General features: G+C 42.1%; 1 protein-coding gene across 1 annotated transcript in view; it reads right to left on the bottom strand.

Annotated features, from left to right (window-relative positions):
* Positions 1-20824, bottom strand: part of negr1 (neuronal growth regulator 1) — a 535089-nt gene that overhangs the window by 174908 nt on the left and 339357 nt on the right. Inside the window, exon 2 of the mRNA XM_060829789.1 lies at positions 11812-12044. Coding sequence (XP_060685772.1) covers positions 11812-12044 — 233 coding nt within the window. The remainder of the gene's footprint in view (positions 1-11811; positions 12045-20824) is intronic.

Below are 20824 nucleotides of genomic sequence, written 5' to 3' on the forward strand. Positions count from 1 at the left end.
AATAATGCAACACACACATATTCACTCTCTGTCTCTCTCTCTCTCATACACACACAGATTAGGAATAAGAAATGGGTGCAGAAAAGATAAGATATAATAAATATATGACTCAGTCTGTATAGGATGTTCATGAAGAGATCTGAACATTGATCAATTCATCAATTTTGGGATTCCTGGCTAGAAAATCCTTTCATTTTCCTATTTCTTTCAGACTGGCTTGCTGGCTAGTTGGTTTCTAGCTCTCATCATAAGAGACTCCTTTTATCTGCAATGCAGGGGTATCTAATGAACAGTTTCTAGATTAGATTAGATTACTTACAGTGTGGAAACAGGCCCTTCGGCCCAACAAGTCCACACCGACCCGCCAAAGCGCAACCCACCCATACCCCTACATATACCCCTTACCTAACACTACAGGCAATTTAGCATGGCCAATTCACCTGACCCGCACATCTTTGGACTGTGGGAGGAAACCAGAGCACCCGGAGGAAACCCACGCAGAAAAGGGGAGAACGTGCAAACTCCACACAGTCAGTCGCCTGAGGCGGGAATCGAACCCAGGTCCCTGGCGCTGTGAGGCAGCAGTGCTAACCACTGTGCCACCTTGCCGACCTTCACAGTAAACCAGCACTTGAACTCAGGTTATTGAACGTGGATACCTCAGTTGACTAGCAAACCTTCTTCCACCAACACACAGTGACCAGGTTTTAAACCTTTTTTTTGTATTTCCCTGAAAGAACTCAACACACAAAAAAATTGTCTGCAAGAAATGGCTTTCTGTTGAGAGAAAGGAGGTTGTCAACTCTCTCAGAATCTCTCTTTGTTATGTCTCTCTCTTGGTTTGAAAGTGCCCTAACACAAGATTTGGCCAGACAGCAATAAGTTTGCATCCATAGTCTTTTATTATTTGTAGCAAGCCTCTTTTAAAAGACACTTTGCAACTAAAAGTTAAAAACATTCATAGCTATTTGAGTTTCTGATCTGTATTATGATAGACCACTGGAAAATTGGTCAATTTATGTATGAGCTAGCCAACAAGTGGGATACATTCGGAATGTGGATAAAATCTAATGAGGATACAAAGACAAGCCTGCAGTAAAGTTGCACATTTTGGCAGGAGGAACATGTAAACATTTCAGGATCCAACTGAAATCTTAAAGAGCAACAAAAACTTGCCTCATCCTGCAAGGCCTCCATCAATTCCTTAAATACTTGCAGGTAAGAAGCATGCTCTATCAATTTGTTGATTAAAATTGTAATCAGGGCTCTCACAACTACAGTCAGCTTTAAATTTGCATTTTTAAAAATGTTGACACAATATTTTAGGTGTAGACACTGCTCAGCCATATAAATACGTGGCTAAAACTGTAGTCAATTGGCCATAGACTATCTGAAATCCTCACCAGATAATCCATTGCTGTTACTCACATGAGAAATGAGCTGTTGGTTAAATATTCACCCAGTCTTGGATGGCAATTAGGAATGAGAGGATTGGCTACTAAGGTTATGTCTCTACTGCTAACTCCAGCTTCAATAAATGACTAAGGAGACTGGGGATTGAACCTTGACATTTTCATGTTTTGCATGTGATGCAATTATGAACAAATCCATTGAGGGAATGTCAGAATTCCCCCATTGCTCCAGTCCCATGTCAAAGTATTAACGACTTTCAGGCCACGGACTGTCAATCATAGGGAACAGCTCACCAAGCATTGCAGCCAGGCCCGCAGGGACTGACCAGACCTCTGTGTCACCGCCCATTTTATTTTCCCCAAACACTTCCTTTCCAAAATGACCATCCTTGGCCTCCTCCATTGCTAAAATGAACCACAGCGCAAATTGGAGGAACAACACTCATCCTCTGCCCGGGCAGCCTACAGTCCAGATGACTCAACATTGAGTTCTTCAATTTCAAATAACCTCTCTCCCATCACTTGCCTCTCTTCCCAACCATCCCCCTCTCCCTCCCTTCCACTCCTCCCTGCCACCAACCGGATTCATTCCTCCCGTTGACCAACCAGGTTGTACCCACTACCTGTCTTCACCTAGTACCACCTCACCACCCTGTCCCTGTCAGCCCCTTTATCTTCAGCTCCCCCTACACCCACACCCAGTCATGATGAACATCGACTTTCCACTTCTTGATGCTACGTGGCTTGCGGTGTTCGTCCAGCCTCCTGCCTGTCTATTTTGGATTCCAGCATCTGCAGTTTTTTGTCTTTAATCAATTGCAAAAAACAGCATTTCACTTTCCCCAAATGGACTAGTACTTGAAGCAAACATTTAAAAATCAGATGTCAACCAAACTTCCAAGAAATTACTTTGGATTCATCCAGTCAAGATGTTCAATTCAGATTGTAAACTAATGGTGAGCATTAACAGTTCCACTGGACTATCTTCCAACCCAATATTGAAGTGCATAATCATGCTGAATATTATCAGCCAAATGTTATCTTCTGTAACTACTTTTCTTTGCTCAGGGGATGAGTGTGTTACAGCCCATGCCAGTATGTACTGCTGGTCCTTAGCTGCCTCTGAGATGGTGGTGATGGTGAGCCTTGAACTGCTGGTCTCACTGCGGCATAGTGACACCCACTGTACTGGAAGGGAGCTCCAGGATTTGACTCTAGGATATAATAAATTATTATATTTTGCCAGATTATAAAACGTGTTTATCCCTGGGTCATATTAAGATGCCAAAATGCGTAGTCTGCTCTTTCAACCTTGTGTCAAAAAAGACTAACTGTTTTCATGATTTGTTTCCTGCCCTGGACAACTGCTATATCAATAACATTTCCTAGTACCTCAGTAAAGCTGTTGCCTTCAATAATTACAGGATATGCTCATGAAAACTCTCTTTCTACATTGACCAAACCCCCAGCTAAAATCATTGCAGGGATTATTTCTGAATTTATTATTCAAGTCCTTTCAAAGCAGAACTCTAGTTGCCTTCTTTGAAAATGCAAACAGCTATGCAATTTTATTTGCCATTCAACAGAAACATTACAACATTATCTTGGAACAGAGACACAGAGGTTCAAAAGAGCTGGCAATACTGTGACATTGATGCCAGATTTCACGCAGTTTAAATCTGTGTTTGAATCATTTTGAATGAATTTAAATAGGAGTGCACTTATAGTTAGGTGAAGTGAATGAGAACAATCAATGCATTTGAATGCAATTTCATTTTGTATTTTTTAAAAAAGAGCTCCAGATGTAGTTAACATCAGACTAACACCACAGGAAAATGCAGAATGAAAAACAAGATTTCAATCAATTTTTCCAAGTCACTACTTTTGCCCTCCTGTTGGGGTCATAGATAGAGGTCACCAACTGATATATTCCCATTCTGGAATCACAGCCAGGAGCAAATTTGGCCCTTCTATGAATATACAAAAAATGCTATGATTCTTTTCAAAGAATTCACAATTATAGTTTAACTTATTTCTATCAGTATGATTTCTCCTGAACCCTTTTGTATATCAAACTTAGTATCCTGCAACAAGTACAGGAAACATCTTTCATATCAACTGGTAAGGAGTTTGCATTGTGGGTAAGAAAGCCTCTTCTGCCAACTATGCTCCATTGCTGACTGCCTTGTGGTGGAGCATTGTGGCATCCTGATGTTTTCAATCTTATGACCTATTCTACAGCTAATGAAGTTCTACCCTAGTGGTTTAATTAGTTGCAACATTAGACAAGAAATTTATTCAAATCAAGGGCATACAGTGAGAATTAATTATTTTGCTTTTGTCTTGGTACAGAAAAACTCAGGTGAAAGTATAAGATTGAAAATTTGACACTCCCATTTCCTAAGGCACACCATAACCCATTTACCATTATCTGTTTACCTACTGAACTGCACAAGCTCCCTGTCTGACAACACTTCAATATTAAAATTCTCATTCCTGTTTTCAAATCCTTTTTGGCTTCATCACATTCCAGCTCTGTAACACCTACTGGTCTGACCAAGTCTGGAGATTCGGTGCTCCTCTAAGTCTGACATGTCGCCCATCCACAAGTTTAATTGCTGTACCATTCAGCTAAATCTTGAGCTCTGGAATTCCATTCCAAAACTACTTTCTTTTTATTCCTTCATACGAAGTGGGCAGTGGGGAACCCGCATCTGCTCCCCTTCTCCTTCCTGGTGTTAAATGTCATGCATTTGGAAGATACTGTCGAAGGAAGTCTAAGTGATTACAGTGCACCTTGTAGATAGTACACAATGCTGCCACTGTGTGTTGATGATGAAGGGAGGGAACGTTGAAGCAGGTTTTGGGGTGCCAATCAAGTAGAATACTCTAGACTGGACAGTATCAAGGTTTTAAAGTGTAATTGGAGATACATTCATCTAGCCAATAGGACAGTATTCCATCACATTTAGTAATTTTGACATGTGAGAATAAACATTGGGGAGATAGAAGGTGAGTTATTTATTGCAGGATTCCTAGCTTCTCAACTGTCCTTGTAGCCAGGGTATTCATAAAGCTAGTCCAGTTCAATTTCTGGTCAATAGTAACCCCATGATGTTGTGCTTCATGATCTGTTACTCCTTCAAAATGCCCCTTAAGATGTATCTGTTTGAACAAGGTTGACTTAAATACATAGCTTACTGTGAAATTTTATTTCCTAGCAATCCTGTATAATTCCTTGAGATATTTTACCACATTAACAGTGATATACAAACAAAGCAGGAGAGCTGATTGCTACAAACTAGAACAAAAAAATACTGATTAGATTAGATTACTTACAAATTAGATTAGGTTAGATTACTTACAGTGTGGAAACAGGCCCTTCGGCCCAACAAGCCCACACCGACCCGCCGAAGCGCAACCCACCCATACCCCTACATTTACCCCTTACCTAACACTACAGGCAATTTAGCATGGCCAATTCACCTGACCCGCACATCTTTGGACTGTGGGAGGAAACCGGAGCACCCGGAGGAAACCCACGCAGACACGGGGAGAACGTGCAAACTCCACACAGTCAGTCGTCTGAGTCGGGAATTGCACCCGGGTCTCAGACGCTGTGAGGCAGCAGTGCTAACTACTGTGCCACCATGCCGCCCACAATAAAATTACAATAAAATTAGAATTCATTTATTCATGGGATGTGCACCTTATTGGCTGGGCCAGCACTATCTCTAGTGCCCTTTTAAACGTGATAGTGATCTGCTGTCATTTATGGGGGTGAGATATAAGGACAATTCTGATGGGGAGTTCAAGGATTTTGACCCAGGAACAGCAATATAATTCCAAGTCAAGATGATGTTTGGCTGGTTGGTGGTGCTGTTCTCTCATCTGCTGGCCTTGTCCTTCTTGCTGATAGTGACTGTGCATTCGGAGGGCAGCTGTATAGCACCAGCGCACCCCTCTGGAGGAAGGGTGTCTGTCAGAGACAGGCCTCATGGTGGGTGGGGGTGGCAGGGGGTGATGTTAAAGGAGGAAGAAGAGAGAGGCAGGCAAAGGATTCCTCAACCGTCATGTGAACCAAAGGCTTGATTCAAATGTAAAACTCTGATTCATAATCTTTAGGGTGTCTGTTTGCTTAAATTCAAAGTTACATTTTGGCTTGGTCAGTAGGATTCCACAGCAGAGACGTGGTTATGGCGGACAGGGTTAAATAATGCCTGACTGAGATGGAGTGGATGGTGGAGGAGTCAAGGATGTGCAACATACACAAAAGAAGGCTAGCAGTGCTCCAGTACTGTTGGAGGCATAGGTATGGGTGAAGGAAATTAGACAGAAATTGAGGCTGAGACTCGACACCTGCATTCCCTTGATGCCATGCAGATACTCATACGAAGTGGGCAGTGGGGAACCTGCATCTGCTCCCCTTCTCCTTCCTGATGTTAAATGTCATGCATTTGGAAGATACTGTCGAAGGAGGCCTAAGTGATTACAGTGCACCTTGTAGATAGTACACAATGCTGCTACTGTGTGTCAATGTGAAGGGAGCTAACGTTGAAGCAGGTCTTGGGGTGCCAATCTAGTAGAATACTCTAGACTGGATAGTATCAAGGTTTTAAAGTGTAATTGGAGATACATTCATCTAGCCAATCGTGGTCAGATATTCTATTTGCTGACAAATGGGAAGCTGGACAGATTTTGGGGAATGACTGAAAACATCGGAAACTGGAAGACCAGAAACATTTATTTAGGTCGACTTCAAACAGGACTGGCAACTCAAGAACCAGCATTCAGGAGGCATTGTGTGCTATCAGCAGCAGCAGATTGTACTCCAAAGCAGTTGGCAACCTCATGGCTCACCAAGGCAGGAGATCAACCCTGGTTCAATGAAGAGTGAAGGAGGGTCTGGCAGGAGCAGCACCAGGCATAGTTAAGAAAAATAAAGGTGCCAATCTGGTGAAGCTATAACACAGGATTACTTACATGAGAAACGAAGCCAAATGATCCCACACTAGTACATCAGATGTAAACTCAGCAGTTCTGCTACATCCAGCCAGGAATGGTGACGGACAATTAAACAACTCACTGGAGACAATGGCTCCACAAAAAACCCCATCCTCAATAATGCGACAGGTGAAAGTTAGGACTGCAGATGCTGGAGATTAGAGTCGAGAGTGTGGTGTTTGAAAAGCACAGCAGGTCAGGCAGCATCTGAGGAGCAGGAGAAGTGACGTTTCAGGCAAAAGCCCTTTATCAGGAATGAGGCTGTGAGCCGAGGGGGTGGTGAGATAAATGGGAGGGGGTGGAGCTGGGGGGAATGTAGCTGAGAGTGCGATAGGTAGATGGAGGTGTAGGTAAAGGTGATAGGTTGGAGGGGGGTGAAGGAGGTAGGTGGAAAAGAAGATGGACAGGTAGGACAAGTCATGACGGCGGTGCCAAGTTGGAAGGCTGGAACTGGGATAAGGTGGGGGGGGGGGAAATGAGGAAACTGGTGAAATACACATTGATGCCGTGGGGTTGGAGGGTCCCAAGGCTGTTCTTTCTCCAGGCTTCAGGAGGTTAGGGATTGGCAATGGAGGAGGCCCAGGACCTGCATGTCCTTGGCAGAGTGGGAGGGGGAGTTGAAGTGAACAGCCATGAGGTGGTTCAGTTGGTTGGTGTGGGTGTCCCGGAGATGTTCTCTGAAGTGCTCTGCGAGTAGGCATCCTGTCACCCCAATGTAGAGGAGACCGCATCAGGAGCAACAGATATAATAAATGTCATGTGTGGAAGTGCAGGTAAAACTTTGATGGATGTGGAAGGCTCCTCTGGGGCCTTGGACGGAGGTGAGGGGGCAGGTGTGGGTGATGTTTTGCAATTCCTGCAGTAGCAGGGGAAGGTATCGTTAGGGGAGGGTGGGTTGGTGGGGGCCATGGACTTGACAAGGGAGTCGTGGAGGGAATAGTCTTTATGGAAAGCAGATAGAAATGGGGAGGGAAAAATATCGCTGGTGGTGGAATCGGTCTGCAGGTGGCAGAAATGGCAGAGGATGATGCAATGTATATGGAGGTTTGTGGGATGGAAGGTGAGGACCGGTGTGGGTGGGTGGGGGGGGCAGTTCTGTCCTTGCTGTGGTTGGAGAGATGGGATTCAAGAGCAGAGGTGCGGCACGGTGGCACAGTGGTTAGCACTGCTGCCTTACAGCGCCAGAGACCCAGGTTCAATTCCCGCCTCAGGCGACTCACTGTGTGGAGTTTGCACGTTCTCCTTGTGTCTGCGTGGGTTTCCTCCATATGCTCCGGTTTCCTCCCATGGTCCAAGGATGTGTGAGTTAGGTAAATTGGCCATGCTAAATTGACCGTAGTGTTAGGTAAGGGGTAAATGGAGGGGTATGGGTGGATTGCGCTGCGGCGGGTCGGTGTGGACTTGAAGGGCTTGTTTCCACACTGTAAGTAATCTAATCTAAACATGGATGAGATGCATTGGAGGGTATCATCAACCACATGAGAGGGGAAATTGCGGTCTTTAAAGAAGGTGGCCATCTGTTCTGTGTTGGAACCCGTCCTCTTGGGAACCGATGCAGCAGAGGCAGAGGAATTGGGGATATGGAATAGCATTTTTATAGGAGGCAGGGTGGGAACAGGTGTGGGAGTCGGTGGGTTGTAGAAGATGTCAGTGTTGAGTCATGTCACCGTTGACAGAGATGGAGAGGTCTAGGAAGATGCTTGAGATGGTCCAGGTGAACTTTTCAGGTTGGGGTGGAGTGTGTTGGTGATGTTGATGAACTGTTCAACCTTCTTGTGGGAGCATGAGGTGGCGCCAATATGGTCATCAATGAAACGGAGGAAAAGATGGGGAATGATGCCGGTGTAACTACAGAAGAGGGACTGAATCATGTAACTGACAAAGAGACAGGCATAGCTAGGACCCATGCAGGTGTCCATGACTACCTCTTTCGTCTGCAGGAAGTGGGAGGATTCAAAGGAGAAAGTATTGAGGGTGAGGGCCAGTTCAGCCTAACAAATGAAAGTATCAGTAGAAGGGTACTGATGGGGATGCTGGGAGAGGAAGAAATGGAGGGCTTGGAGACACCCCGTCATGGCGGATAGAGGTGTATCAGGACTGGATGTACATGATGAAGGTAAGTGTTTGGGGCCAGGCAAGCAAAAGTCACAGAGGACGTGGAGAACGTGGGTGGTGTCCCGAAAGTATGTGGGGAGTTCCTGGACCAGGAGATAGGACAGTATTAAGGTATTTGGAGATGATGTCGGTGGGGCAGAAGCAGGCCAAGATAATAGGCGGGCTGGGACAGTCAGGTTTGTGAATCTTGGGTAGGAAGTAGAACCAGGCAGTGTGCGGTTCCTGAACTATAAGGTTGGAAGCTGTGGGTGGGAGATCCTCTGAGGTGTTGAGATTGTATGTGGTCTGGGAGAAGATGGTTTGGTGATCAGAGGTGAGGTTGCGGTTGACGGGACAGTAGGAGGTGGTGTCTTCGAATTGGCACCTGGCTTCAGTGGTGTAGAGGTCGGTGCACCAAACTACCACGGCTCCCACCCCACCCCATCACCCTTTGTGTACTGGTTTGATGATGACGTTGGGATTGGAGCAGAGGGAGTGGAGGGCTGCACGTTGTGAGGGTGATAGTTTAGAGTGTGTGAGGGGGATGGACAAATTGAGGCGGTCAATGTCTCGACGGCAGTTAGAAATAAAGAGATCGAGGGTGAGTAACAGATCGACAGGGGGTGTGCAGGAGCCGGGAGAAGGGGTCCCAACATGTCAGTGCAGAATATAAAGCTGAAGTATTCCCAACAATCATGAGCCAGAAGAATGGAACTCCCTCCCTACTGACATTAAGGGTGTACCTACACCAGATGGACTGCAGCAATCTCAAGGTCAACTAGGGATTAGATTAGACTCCCTACAGTATGGAAACAGGCCCTTTGGCACAACCAGTCCACACTGACCCTCCGAAGAGCAACCCACCCGGACCCACTTCCCCTCTGACTAATGCACCTACCACTATGGGCAATTTACCTGCCCTGCACATATTTGGATTGTGGGAAGAAACCCACACAAACACAGGGAGAATGTGCAAACTCCACACAGACAGTCGCCTGAGGCTGGTATCGAACCTGGGACCCTGGTGCTGTGAGGCAATAGTGCTAACCACTGAGCCACTGTACCACTCCCGATGATTAATGAATGCTGGCCAAGCCAGTGATGCTGACATCCCATGAGTGAATTATAAATAAAAGCAAGGTACTAGCCTGGACGCCTACTGATATTAATGATTATTGTCAAAACTGAGAAAAGCAGGGAAACAACTTCACCCGAGCATGGGGCTCTATGGTCGTGAAGAATCTTCTAGAGGTCTAAGCAATAGATTTTAATCCTGCACCCAAGCAGTAATTGGACCAGTCACATTCTCATACTCATTGGTATACTCATACTCGACTGTACTCGGGGTGACCATCTGTGCTGCTTGCCTCCTGAGAGTAAACAACAGTGACCTGAGTACCCTCTGGAGCTGATTGATAGTGTTTGTGAATGTTTCATTTGAATCCTTCACCCTCTCCCTTCTCAAGTTAATACAATGCATTTCCACTCATACCCAAATACCTCATCTGTTTCCAGAATGTTAGTATGTGATTGGCTTGCATGCTTCAGTGATTCATGTTGGATTCACAATGATTGGGATTACAATTTACACAACAAGACCCTATGTCAGTTTTGAATGGGCTATGACATTGTCAGGAGCTGTGCCAACCCCTATCATCCAAAGGCACATGAACAGTGTGAATGAATCGACTGTACTCGGGGTGACCATCTGTGCAGCTTGCCTCCTGAGAGTAAACAACAGTGACCTGAGTACCTTCTGGAGCTGATAGGGTTTGTGAATTTTTCATTTGAATCCATCACCCTCTCCCCTCTCAGCTCTACTTTTCCCTCCATCACTGTAGATAGCGTTATCTTCTCTGTCCTACTTCATTCTCATGCTGTGACTATTTGGCTCATACACTATCTCCTGTGATTTTCCTGCTCTGACATCATTCCCACCTCGATTCTCATGCACAACCTGAGCCTCATACCACCCCTTATTCAATTCAACTGCTTGTTCTTCCTTTCCAATACACCAGTTACCCCATTGTGATCCCCATACTAAATGTGCAGCTCAGACTCTTCTTTCTTCCCATTGTCCCTATCACTGTGATTCTCCCCTCTGCTTTCCATTCCTCATGATCTTTCCAATGTCTCCAACAAATAAGTTCCATTTCCTAATGTTCCTTACCCAGATGACTCTTACCTGACCCTTAGCTGTAATGCTTCCAAATGGCTTCAGGCCCCTTTTACACTCTGCCTTACTTAGATTTGCTGACATCATCCAAAATGGCTGCTTCACTTGGACAGGTTTGTTGACTTGGACATGCTTCATCCTTATACTGTAAGTGATTAATAACGACAAGCAAGGCTGCATTTAACAGCCTTTTCATGAGGTGTTTGACTAGGAAAAGCTTCACCCATTACATTGCAAGCCTTTGTGCAAAGAAATGACTTGGTTATGAGGGAGGCAAGTAACTATAGAAGTCTATATTCATCAGAGTGGTAATATGATCATAATTGTGAACATGTTTCTGGCTTTTACTAAACATGATTGCAACTGTAAACATAGTTCCAGTGTTCTGGAGTATGAACAAATTTTCATGACATGCAAATGAATGCCAAACAGGAAGCAAAAAAAGCCATCCTGCCTGTAAGATTCTGAGCAATTAATAGCAAAAATTGGCTCACCAGAGAGAAATTATGCTTTGACTCCTATCTAATTAGGTTCCCTACCATTTACCCACTTTCCTGAAAGCTCTGGGCCTAAAATGTTTTGCCTCTTGTTTCTAATGCATTTATAGTCTCAGTTTTGTTTTGAATTTTAGCAATGCCATAAAAATTATTTTAAAGTCAATTTGTAGTATTCATCAGTTATGAAAGTGCGACTTAGTGTAAATTTGACCTTGACAGTTTCAGGTTCAAATTCATTCTTTGCTGAATTTGCAAATGTCAGCTCAGTTAAAATTAGTTTTAATGCTCCTGGACTAAAGGAAAAAAGGTCAGCTTGATCTGATCACCACCCACTCATCACTGCTGCATCTTCGAATGAGTATAAGTTATGCCTGTAAGGTCTCCTTTATAATATCTAAATCATTCAGCAGAATGGCCTCTTGCATCAATATCAGAAGGCATCATTGCCTTTGGAACAAGTCAAAGGAGACTAAAAAAGAATTTGGAGTAAAGTATATTTGTTGGTAATCAACATTATATACTGCTGAACTAGCTTCCAATTAATAGAAGTGATTCTGTTTCTCTGATTTTGAATCTTGATGAACTCAAGCAAAGTACCCAAAACTTGAAATATTTTCAAATAACTTACCTTGTACTATCAAATGCATTTGTGATGTTTTAGGATTATGCTGGGTCTGGACTGAGCAGGTATATGGGCCATCGTCAGTGATTTCTACTTTCTGAATCTGCAGACTATATTCCCGTTTACCACCTGATGCGATAGATACCCGTGGATCCACGGACCATTTGTCATTCCCTGCGAAAATGATGCTGGACCGGTTCAGCCACGCTCCCTTTGAAGCAGCATCTTCAAGATAGCACCTGTGGACAATCAAAGACAGAAAATATTAGTTTCATATTCATTTCATTTCAAGAAAATACAATTTCATCCCATGATTTTGTTATGCATTTATTTAAACTGTTTTTTTTAATGCTCTTTCTCATTCAGTCAATGTTCCTTGTCAAAGCAATGGTGCTGAACAGGCAGTTAATCTACTAACATCAATTTTCTGCAAGGAAGTCAAAGGTCATTGGGGAAGGCAAGAATTTAGAGTTAAGAACACAACGAGATCATCCATGATTATATTCAATAGTAGAACAGGCTAGAGCGGCTAATTGGCCTACTCCTGTTTCTTATTTATAAGTTTATCTGTAAGTGCCTGACCAATTGAATTTTATTGCTTAGGTGTTAGAAGGGAAAGCTCAAGGTCTTATCCTCAGGGGTCTGGTTTTCTTAACCTTGCAAAATATGTGTTTAACAATTGGTGAAAACCTTGCCAGCCTCACTTAACTGTCAGCTAAAAGAAATCCGCAGGCAACCAGAAAAAAATCCCATTGCAATGTACTTATCTTCTTAATATTGCTCAACTAGCCCAATTTTTCATACTGTGAATGCTCTATTGAGAGAAATTGATGAGATGCTCATGATTCACAAGTCCTTTAGGATATCTCTCTGTTCAGCTTCTGTACCCCTTTAGTTAATATTGCTTGAATAATCATAACATATTGTAGTAAAGAACATCGTATGGAGTCTATGGCTGTCTATGGTATTGCATAATCTGTTCGACCTTGTCTACCTTCCATTAAAGAATGGAAGAAGTAATTAATATTGTGTTGCTTAAGCACAATGTATAAAAGTAATTAGACTAATAGGACTGTGATGAGAGTTGTTACAATAAATGCAACAGACGATTGAAAGCTGTGTAGAAATGGGATATTTCTCTTCAGCTCTAATATCTTGGTTCGGAAGATAATCAATCAAGTATGTGTAATGTAGAGCATACGATTAATAAGGTTTTTGGCAGTTTTGCTTGATTTACTTTTGGGGATGGGGGGGTTGAGAAGAAACTTAGCAAGATCTTTCTGCAGAAGGTGGCATAGCTGGATGAAATCCACAATGGAGGAATGAATTGACTGGAAGTACTATCAACTTATTACAGAACCCACACCCTGATTTAATTACATTGGATAAAACAGTCTACAATCCATATTTCCCTGACTGGTACATTTGGAAAGTGCTGCACTGCACCAAGACCACTGGAATAAGGAATTGACCATTTTTTATGTCCTTGCAATTTTAATAACAGAAACTGAGGTTTTGGTCAAGCAAAAGAAGGATGCATATGTCAGGTATAGACAGCAGGGGTCGAGTGAATCCCTTGATGAAGATAAAAGCAGTAAAAGTATACTTAAGAGGGAAATCAGGAGGGCAAAAAGGGGACATGAGATAGATTTGGCAAGTAGGATTAAGGAGAATCAAAGAGATTCTACAAATGTATCAAGGACAAAAGAGTAACTAGGGAGAGAATAGAACTCTTTAAAGAACAGCAAGGATACCTATGTGTGGAACTGCAGGAGATGAGGGACATACTAAATGAGTATTTTGCAACAGTGTTTATTGTGGAGAAGCATATGGAAGCTGCAGAACTTGGGGAAATAAATAGTGACATCTTGAAAAATATCCATAGTACAGAGGAAGTGGTACTGGATAACTTAAAATGCGTAAAGGTCGACAAATCCCCAGGACAATAGCAACCGATGAGGTGCTGGAAGACTGTATGTTGGCTAATGTTGTGCCACTATTTAAGAAAGGTGGTAAGCAAAAGCCAGGGAACTATAGACCGCTGAGCCTGACATCAATGGTGGGCAAGTTGTTGAAGGGGTTTCTGATGGACAGGATTTATATGTTTTTGGAAAGGCAAGGATTGATTAGGGATAGTCAACATGGCTTTGTGCCTGGGAAATCGTGTCTCACTAACTTGAGTTTTTTGAAGAAGTAAAGAAGAGGATTGATAAAGGTAGAGCAGTGGATGTGATCTATTATGGACTGAAGTAAGGTGTTTGGCAAGGTTCTGCATGGCAGACTGGTTAGCAAGTATGATCATATGGAATACAGGGAGAACTAGCCATTTGGATACAGAACTGGCTCAAAGATGGCAGGCAGAGGGTGGTGGAGGAGGATTGCTTTTCAGACTAGAGGCCTGTGACCAGCATTGTGCCAGAAGGATCAATGCTAGTTCCACTGGTTTTTGTCATTTATATAAATGATTGGATGTGAACATAAGAAGTATAGTTAGGAGGTTTATACATGACATCAAAGTTGGCAGTGTGGTGGACAGCCAAGAAGGTTATCTCAGAGTACAATGGGACCTTGATCAGATGGTCCAATGGGCCAAGGAGTAGCAGATGGAGTTGAATTTAGATAAATGTGAAGTGCTGTATTTTGAAAAAGCAAATTAGGGCAGGACTTATACACTTAACGGTAAGGTCCTGCGGAGTGTTGTTGAAAAAAGAGACCTTGGAGTGCAGGTTCATAGTTCTTTCAAAGTAGAGTCACGGAGAGACAGGATAGTGAAGAAAGCATTTGGTATGCTTGCCTTTATTGGTCAGTGCATCCAGTACAGAAGTTGGGAGGTCATGCCGTGACTGTACAGGACATTAGTTAGGCCACTTTTGGAATACTCCGATAGGAAGAATGTTGTGAAACTTGAAAGAGTTCAGAAAGGATCTACAAGGATGTTGCCAGGGATGAAGGGTTTGATCTTTAGGGAGAGGCTGAATAGGTTGGAGATATCTATCCTGGGGCAGCGGAGGCTGAGGGGTGACCTTATAGAGGTTTATAAAATCATGAGGGGCATGGATAGGATAAATTGACATGGTCTTTCCCCTGGAGTGGGGGAGTCCAAAACTAGAGGGCATAGGTTTAAAATGAGAGGGGAAAGACTTAAAAGGGACTTAAGGGGAAACGTTTTCACACAGAGGGTGGTGCATGTATGGAATGAGCTGCCAGAGGAAATGCTGGAGACTGGTACAATTACAACATTTAAAAAGCATATGAATGGGTCTTTGAATAGGAAAGATTTAGAGAGATATGAACCAAATGCTGAAAAATGGGACTGAATTGTTTTAGGATATCTGGTCAGCATGGATAAATTGGACCGAAGGGTCTGTTTCCATGCTTGACAGCTCTATGACTCTAAGTAATCAACTTAATTTAAATAACATCTCCTTAATATGTCTCAGATTCAGCTGCCACAGATAGATATGTACAGCATGGAAACAAATTCTTCGGTCCAACTCATGAATGCTGACCAGATATCCTAAATTAATCTAGTCCCACTTGCCAGCATTTGATGTTTGTTATTAAATGTAATCTTATGTAGGTAATTGCAGAGCACAATTTTCACCAAGTCAGATTACCTGATCATATTGGGAACATGGTGTGAGGAGCACAGGGCATGCACTAAATTTTGGAAGGTGTGAGTAGCTGCAGGTAAGAAACTGGTTCATGTACAAGGCATCGTCAGCATTGTTACATGTGACACAGTTCTAGCCCATACTTCTCCTCGCTATGGTGATTACCTGAGCCATCTACCGCTTTATCTCGAGGTTGAAAATCAGCTGTACTCTTAGAGACATGATGCTCAAGCCTCTATATAGAGGGGGAGAAAACGTACCCAAAATCATTCTCATCCTGATGGCCCCAGTCGCATTGACTTATACATGGACATTCAATGTGCAATCACCACACTGAGGTTCTACCTGTCTATCTCGGGTGTTGTGAAGGATGGATCTGGTCACATTGCAACAGAATACACCAAGGCCATGCTATACCTTATTGGAGACTTTTATGCAAAAATACCTTCGACTCCAAGTGGTCAGCACAATGCCCTGGCAACCATGTGGAAAACAGAGATGGCAGACCTTGTCACTGAGTTCCATGAGCAGATTGTCAAAGTCATTTGGCATTTGCCAGAATTTACAGAAAAGCACCAAGATACAGTTTACTTGCCAGTAAAACAACACCCTTCCTGCCAGATACTTCCTACAATCCTAGAATCTCAAACCCTCCTCATGTTGTCCTCAAGGTGGCTTTAATAAGGCAACTATGACTGTTGTCCACTCCCTTGAGGACTGTGTTTTTGGAAAGAAATGCTGAAAAGAGATGCAGTGGTTTTTGTTGAGGTTTCTCTAAAGCAGCTCCATGACATGGGACTCTATGTTCCGAGGGCAGACTCCAGGGATGCAGACCGAGACAAAAATCAACTGTGGTTATGGGACTATCAACTTGGTGAAAATTTGCCTCTGGTCTGTTGGAAACTATTGGTCTTCCTTGCAAAGAATTATTCTTGACTAAGTGTTGAAACTGGCTGAGGGATATCCTAAAGCTTGGGTCAGATGTTGCTGTTGCACAATGGGGAAAGACTGCTTTCTAAAGGTCGTTTCGCCATAGTATACCATTGTGCAGGAAACTGTTGAGCCTCTCAGACTGTGAGTCACACATGGAATGTACACTCTGAACATGATGAGTATTGACATTTTATTGAGACATTTTAAAATAGAAAACAGTGTGTAGAGAAAAGTTTATTACTGTTACACTTGCTGAAATGTTGAACTTGAAATGTTTTGCCCTTAGGATATATGATTGACATGAAATGCATGTTGTAAGTAAAAAGACTCTTGGAGACAACCAAGAATGAAACATGATATATGAAGATAAGTTTAACACTGTTGCAACTTTCAATTGGAAATAGTTTGCAATGTACTTTTTCCTAATTTTTATTATTTATAAATATGTAAAAGATCAAACTAATAACAGTCATGTTGTATTCATAACTCCAAACATTGTGTGTATACCCATGAAAACTTCTGGAACAATCTTTATTAAATAAAAAGGGCCGTCAAGGTGATTATGATGTTTCTCAAGAGTCAAGTGGCCTTTGCTTAGTCAACAAAGGCAATCTTAGGAATTCAGAAAGTTTGAACTGAACAGTATAGAATGCCATCTTTCCCCTGAATTTTTTTAAATTACTCAATTTGGGGATGTGGGTGTCACTGTCATTTCTGCCCATCTTCGGGAATGTGATGGCGAGCCGTCTTTTTGAACTCTTGCAGTCCATTTAAAATGGACATATCAGGATGAATGTTATCTGTGGGATATACAGACAGTAAATCCCTAGCATTCTCATTTCCAAGAGCAATGCATCACTAAGAAGAGCTGAAAAGATCAGTTAACCACAAATGAGTGCAAACAGCCATAATCTTTTTTAAAACATTGGCCTTTTAGCTTTAAGCCATTCTGGATGGACAATGGCCATTGATCATTTATCTGAAACTTGCTTCTGATATTGAAATCCTGTATTATTTTAATGTAGAAGACATAAAAGAAAGACAACAGCTGCAGAAGAAACATGTTCCAACTTTGTCTTTTAAGGACTTGGTGACTGTGAAGTCTTTAAAAAGGCCCAGAGGCTGATTTCTAACTCCAAATCTGTTCTCATGGGGCAGTCCCACAGAACAGGATGGCACTTGTTCAGGACTAAAAAAAAATCCTTGAGTGGAGTTATTTTTAACATGAGGAGTTACCACTCAGTTCTAGTTGATCAGGTCCCTCGTCCACTTAAATCTGGATCTCCATATGAAAATCACTACTCACCCTGACATCATTAGGTAACAGAACATCAAAGAGGTCAACCATTTGTCCCACCTAGAATGCATAATTTCAAGGATAGTAATACAGAAAATGTAGAGATCAAAATCACACTAGAATTGGTAAAGCAGTTTTGGTTTTTCTGTGACTCCAACAAGTATGGGCATCGAACACCAACAACGATAAAGCTGCAACTTTTCATGTCCATTGTTGTTCCCAGTGAGACATGAAAAAGGACAGCAAGCAGTTATTTGAAGTCACTTGCCCTCTCCCCAAGGTTCTTTTTTCCTCAGTTAAATCACCAGTTTTCCAAAGTCTAGGAGCAAGAGTTGCAAGTAGAATGCGCTAAAAAAAAGTAAGTTTATGGCCACTTATACATTGAAATTGATTAAACATTTGCCATGGCATTATCTCATTTTAAGTGAACTCTAAGTCATTTGTGGAATAGTTTTCTGATAACTGTATGAACCAGATTAACCCAGGAAATTACGCACGCTTTTTAAACAAATTCTGGAGGTCAATGCAATTTTGTGTGTGTGTCATGTGTCATAATGCAGACTGTGAATTATATACATACAGGCTTTGACATATTCAATTATAGAATGCAATTTAGTTCGCATTTGTTAAGAGAACTGTATTCTGTCAAAGAGGGCCAAGAATTATATATGGAGCAGCGACAAATCTCATAAATCATGTGTATCAATATCAGTGACTGGTAAAATGTCAGATTATTAACATATTGCAGTTAAGTAAAAATCACAATTTCAAAGCTGGCCTTTTCCATTATTATATTCTCAGTATTTCATCTTGCAAGGATAATTTGCAACATACATTTCTAAAAGCACTTAACAAACACACAAGAGCCCCATTGACAAAGCACTGGGCCTGTTTCAATGGCCTCAGTTAATAGTTGAGGCTTTATCTGTGCATTTGTGAACATCTCATTCTATTTTAATTTGTAAAAGAGAGCATCACTCAAATTAAAACCATGTCATCTTTGATGAAAGGTATTAACTGCGAGATTAACCTATCATTTTCTCTCTTTCTGTTAATGGACTGAGGTGTTCATATAGTTCCACATCATCACTACAACTGCCTATTTCCACTTCCATAAAAATCAACTGACTCCATCCCTGCATCACGCAGCTGTTGTTGAAGAACTCATTGACATTTCTTTCCCTCTGTAGTGACTGTAAGGTCGTCAGCCAGGTGGACCTCATACAACATGAGTTCCTTGATTGGGGCTGTTAATCTGGTCCAATCAGGGAACCCTGGCTGACAGACAGAAACAGGAGTGTCAGAGGTTCTGTTCACTCTGAGATCTGGATCAATGTCAAGGACTATACAAAGGGTGACTTGATGATGGGATACCAGCCTCTGTGAAGTCATTTCAACTCGCTCTTTACTTCACTATTACAATCCATCATGGCTGACTTCCCAGTTTCTCGAGTCCTTACTGGCTCAAGTTCTGTTCACTCATCACTGGTGTCACTGACCTATGTATTGGTTGCTCGGTAAGTAATACTTCAAATTTAAATTTTTCACTTTTCCTTTTAATTCTTTTCATGGTCTCACTAGTCAGTGTCTCTGTAATAACCTCCAGTCTCTCCATGGTCTCACCAATCAGTATCTCTGTAATAGTCTCCAGATTCTCCATGGTTTCACCAGTCAGTATCTCTGTTATGGTCTCCAGTCTCTCCATGGTCTCATGAGTCAGTATCTCTTTAATGGTCTCCAGTCTCATAACCTACCAAGTTACCCGCACTCCTTTAGTTCTGACCTCATTCACATTTGTGAATTTAATTGTTCCATCAATTGTAGCTATGCCTTCAGTTGACAAGGCTTTAATGTTTCAAATTCTCTCTCTAAGCCTCTTGGCCTATTCATTCTCTTTCTCCTTTAAGAATCTCTTTACAACCTAGCTTTGTTTCCAGGTTTTTGATCAGGTTAATAGAACCAAGTGGCTCAATATCAAACTTTGTTTTAAAATGCTGTTGTGAAGTGCCACGTGACCTTTTATTTCATGAAAAGGTGTTATAAATAAAAAGTTGTGAGTATTTTTGTTGTCTCTCCTGCTTTGCACTAATTTTCTTGTTATTTTTGCTTTCTAGCATCTTCAGTATATGAGCTATGAGAAATGCCATATTACACCTTTGCTTTTCAACAGCTGACATCTCTCCCTGTTATTTGTTGTTCTTCTGCTTCACACTTTTAAATCACTAGTTAGAAAGGTCGCTGGTCTGAATTTAACAGGATCTCTGCCTTGAATAGCTAACTCAGGATGTGCCAAGGATCAAGCTGAGATCTTTGTGGCCCTTAAAATTCAATCTTTCACGTGGTTATTTACCTTTCCATTCTGCTGTTTTGACAATGATGGAAGATTTGATTTTTTTCAGATTCATTCACAGATGTGGGCAAGGTTGGCAGCATTTATTGCTCATCCCTAATTACTCGGAAGGCAGTTCAGAGTCATCCGGAATAGTATTTTGTCTATATATAATTAAATAATATTAATGAATGCTTTGCGAATAAGCTTCGTAAATAAACCAAGATAAGTTAATCTCATTATTTTGCTTTGATTTTCTGTCCTTGATGCTCACACTTGCAAGTCCAAAGGATGTCCTTGCTCTACTGCAAACTCCAATACGTTATTTCCATATTGAGTGGCTGTCCTGTTTGTAGATGTTGTACAATATAAAAAGCATGAACCACAATTTGAATAATAGTCTGTCAAAACTGCAGCAGTTTGTATTGGATATTAATTCAGAAATTATTCCAAGCCATTTTTGGATATCTCATAGATATCATGAGAATAGACTACTTTAATGCCAGAGTCTCATCCATATCATGGTCTGATCGCCTGGAGAGATCATGGCAAATCATTCAGTTCAGAAACTGCACATGGGAAAGGCTTTTTGGTTAAAACCCCACTTGTGGGAAACAGTGTCAGGCAGTGTTCTCCCAGAATTGACTACTTAGTGGCAGGTTCATTTAAGGACAAGAAAGAATGGGGTTACAGGGTCTCAATTGTGGAAGGTCAATTGAAGGCACTTTAGCATGAAGGAGCAGAACCTGCTCTTGAGGGAAAGGAGAAAGAGAGTGTCTTTATCAAGGTGACCTATATCTAACATCAAATGCCAGGTTATCGCTGTGAAGGAGTCTTGTCCAGAAA

The sequence above is a fragment of the Hemiscyllium ocellatum genome, chromosome 9, assembly GCF_020745735.1.
Source record: "Hemiscyllium ocellatum isolate sHemOce1 chromosome 9, sHemOce1.pat.X.cur, whole genome shotgun sequence".
Classification (NCBI taxonomy): domain Eukaryota; kingdom Metazoa; phylum Chordata; class Chondrichthyes; order Orectolobiformes; family Hemiscylliidae; genus Hemiscyllium; species Hemiscyllium ocellatum.